Raw genomic sequence first — 273 nt, 5'->3', positions numbered from 1 at the left:
GGGGGGTTTGGGTTGGAGGTTGGACTCGATGATTTTACAGGTCTTTTCCAACCTTAATGATTCTGTGGTTCTATGAAGGGAACGGGCAGCTCCTGGCTTTGTCTCCTGGCTGTTTCTGTGGCTGGGGGGGTGCGTCTGCACTCACCAGGCGCTGAGGCACCTCTTCCAGAGGGATTCGCGGTGGTGGATGAAGGCTGGCCGGGTGCTGTGCTCCAGCCGGCTGTGAGCCTTGAGGGTTTCCTTGGGCAGGGTGAGGCCGGGCAGGTCTGCCAG

At 60.1% G+C, this 273-nt stretch overlaps 1 protein-coding gene across 1 annotated transcript in view; it reads right to left on the bottom strand.

Annotated features, from left to right (window-relative positions):
- Positions 1-270, bottom strand: part of AAAS (achalasia, adrenocortical insufficiency, alacrimia) — a gene marked incomplete at its 5' end in the record, with an annotated part of 8,029 nt that extends 7,759 nt beyond the window's left edge. The window contains one exon of the mRNA XM_009578336.1: positions 146-270. Within this exon, the coding sequence (XP_009576631.1) occupies positions 146-270 (125 nt within the window). The remainder of the gene's footprint in view (positions 1-145) is intronic.
- Between the last annotated feature and the right edge of the window lie 3 nt (positions 271-273).

Source organism: Fulmarus glacialis, unplaced genomic scaffold (genome assembly GCF_000690835.1).
Source record: "Fulmarus glacialis isolate BGI_N327 unplaced genomic scaffold, ASM69083v1 scaffold17235, whole genome shotgun sequence".
Lineage (NCBI taxonomy): Eukaryota > Metazoa > Chordata > Aves > Procellariiformes > Procellariidae > Fulmarus > Fulmarus glacialis.
Note: the sequence above shows the minus strand (reverse complement) of the source record. Positions and strands in the feature narration are given on the sequence as shown.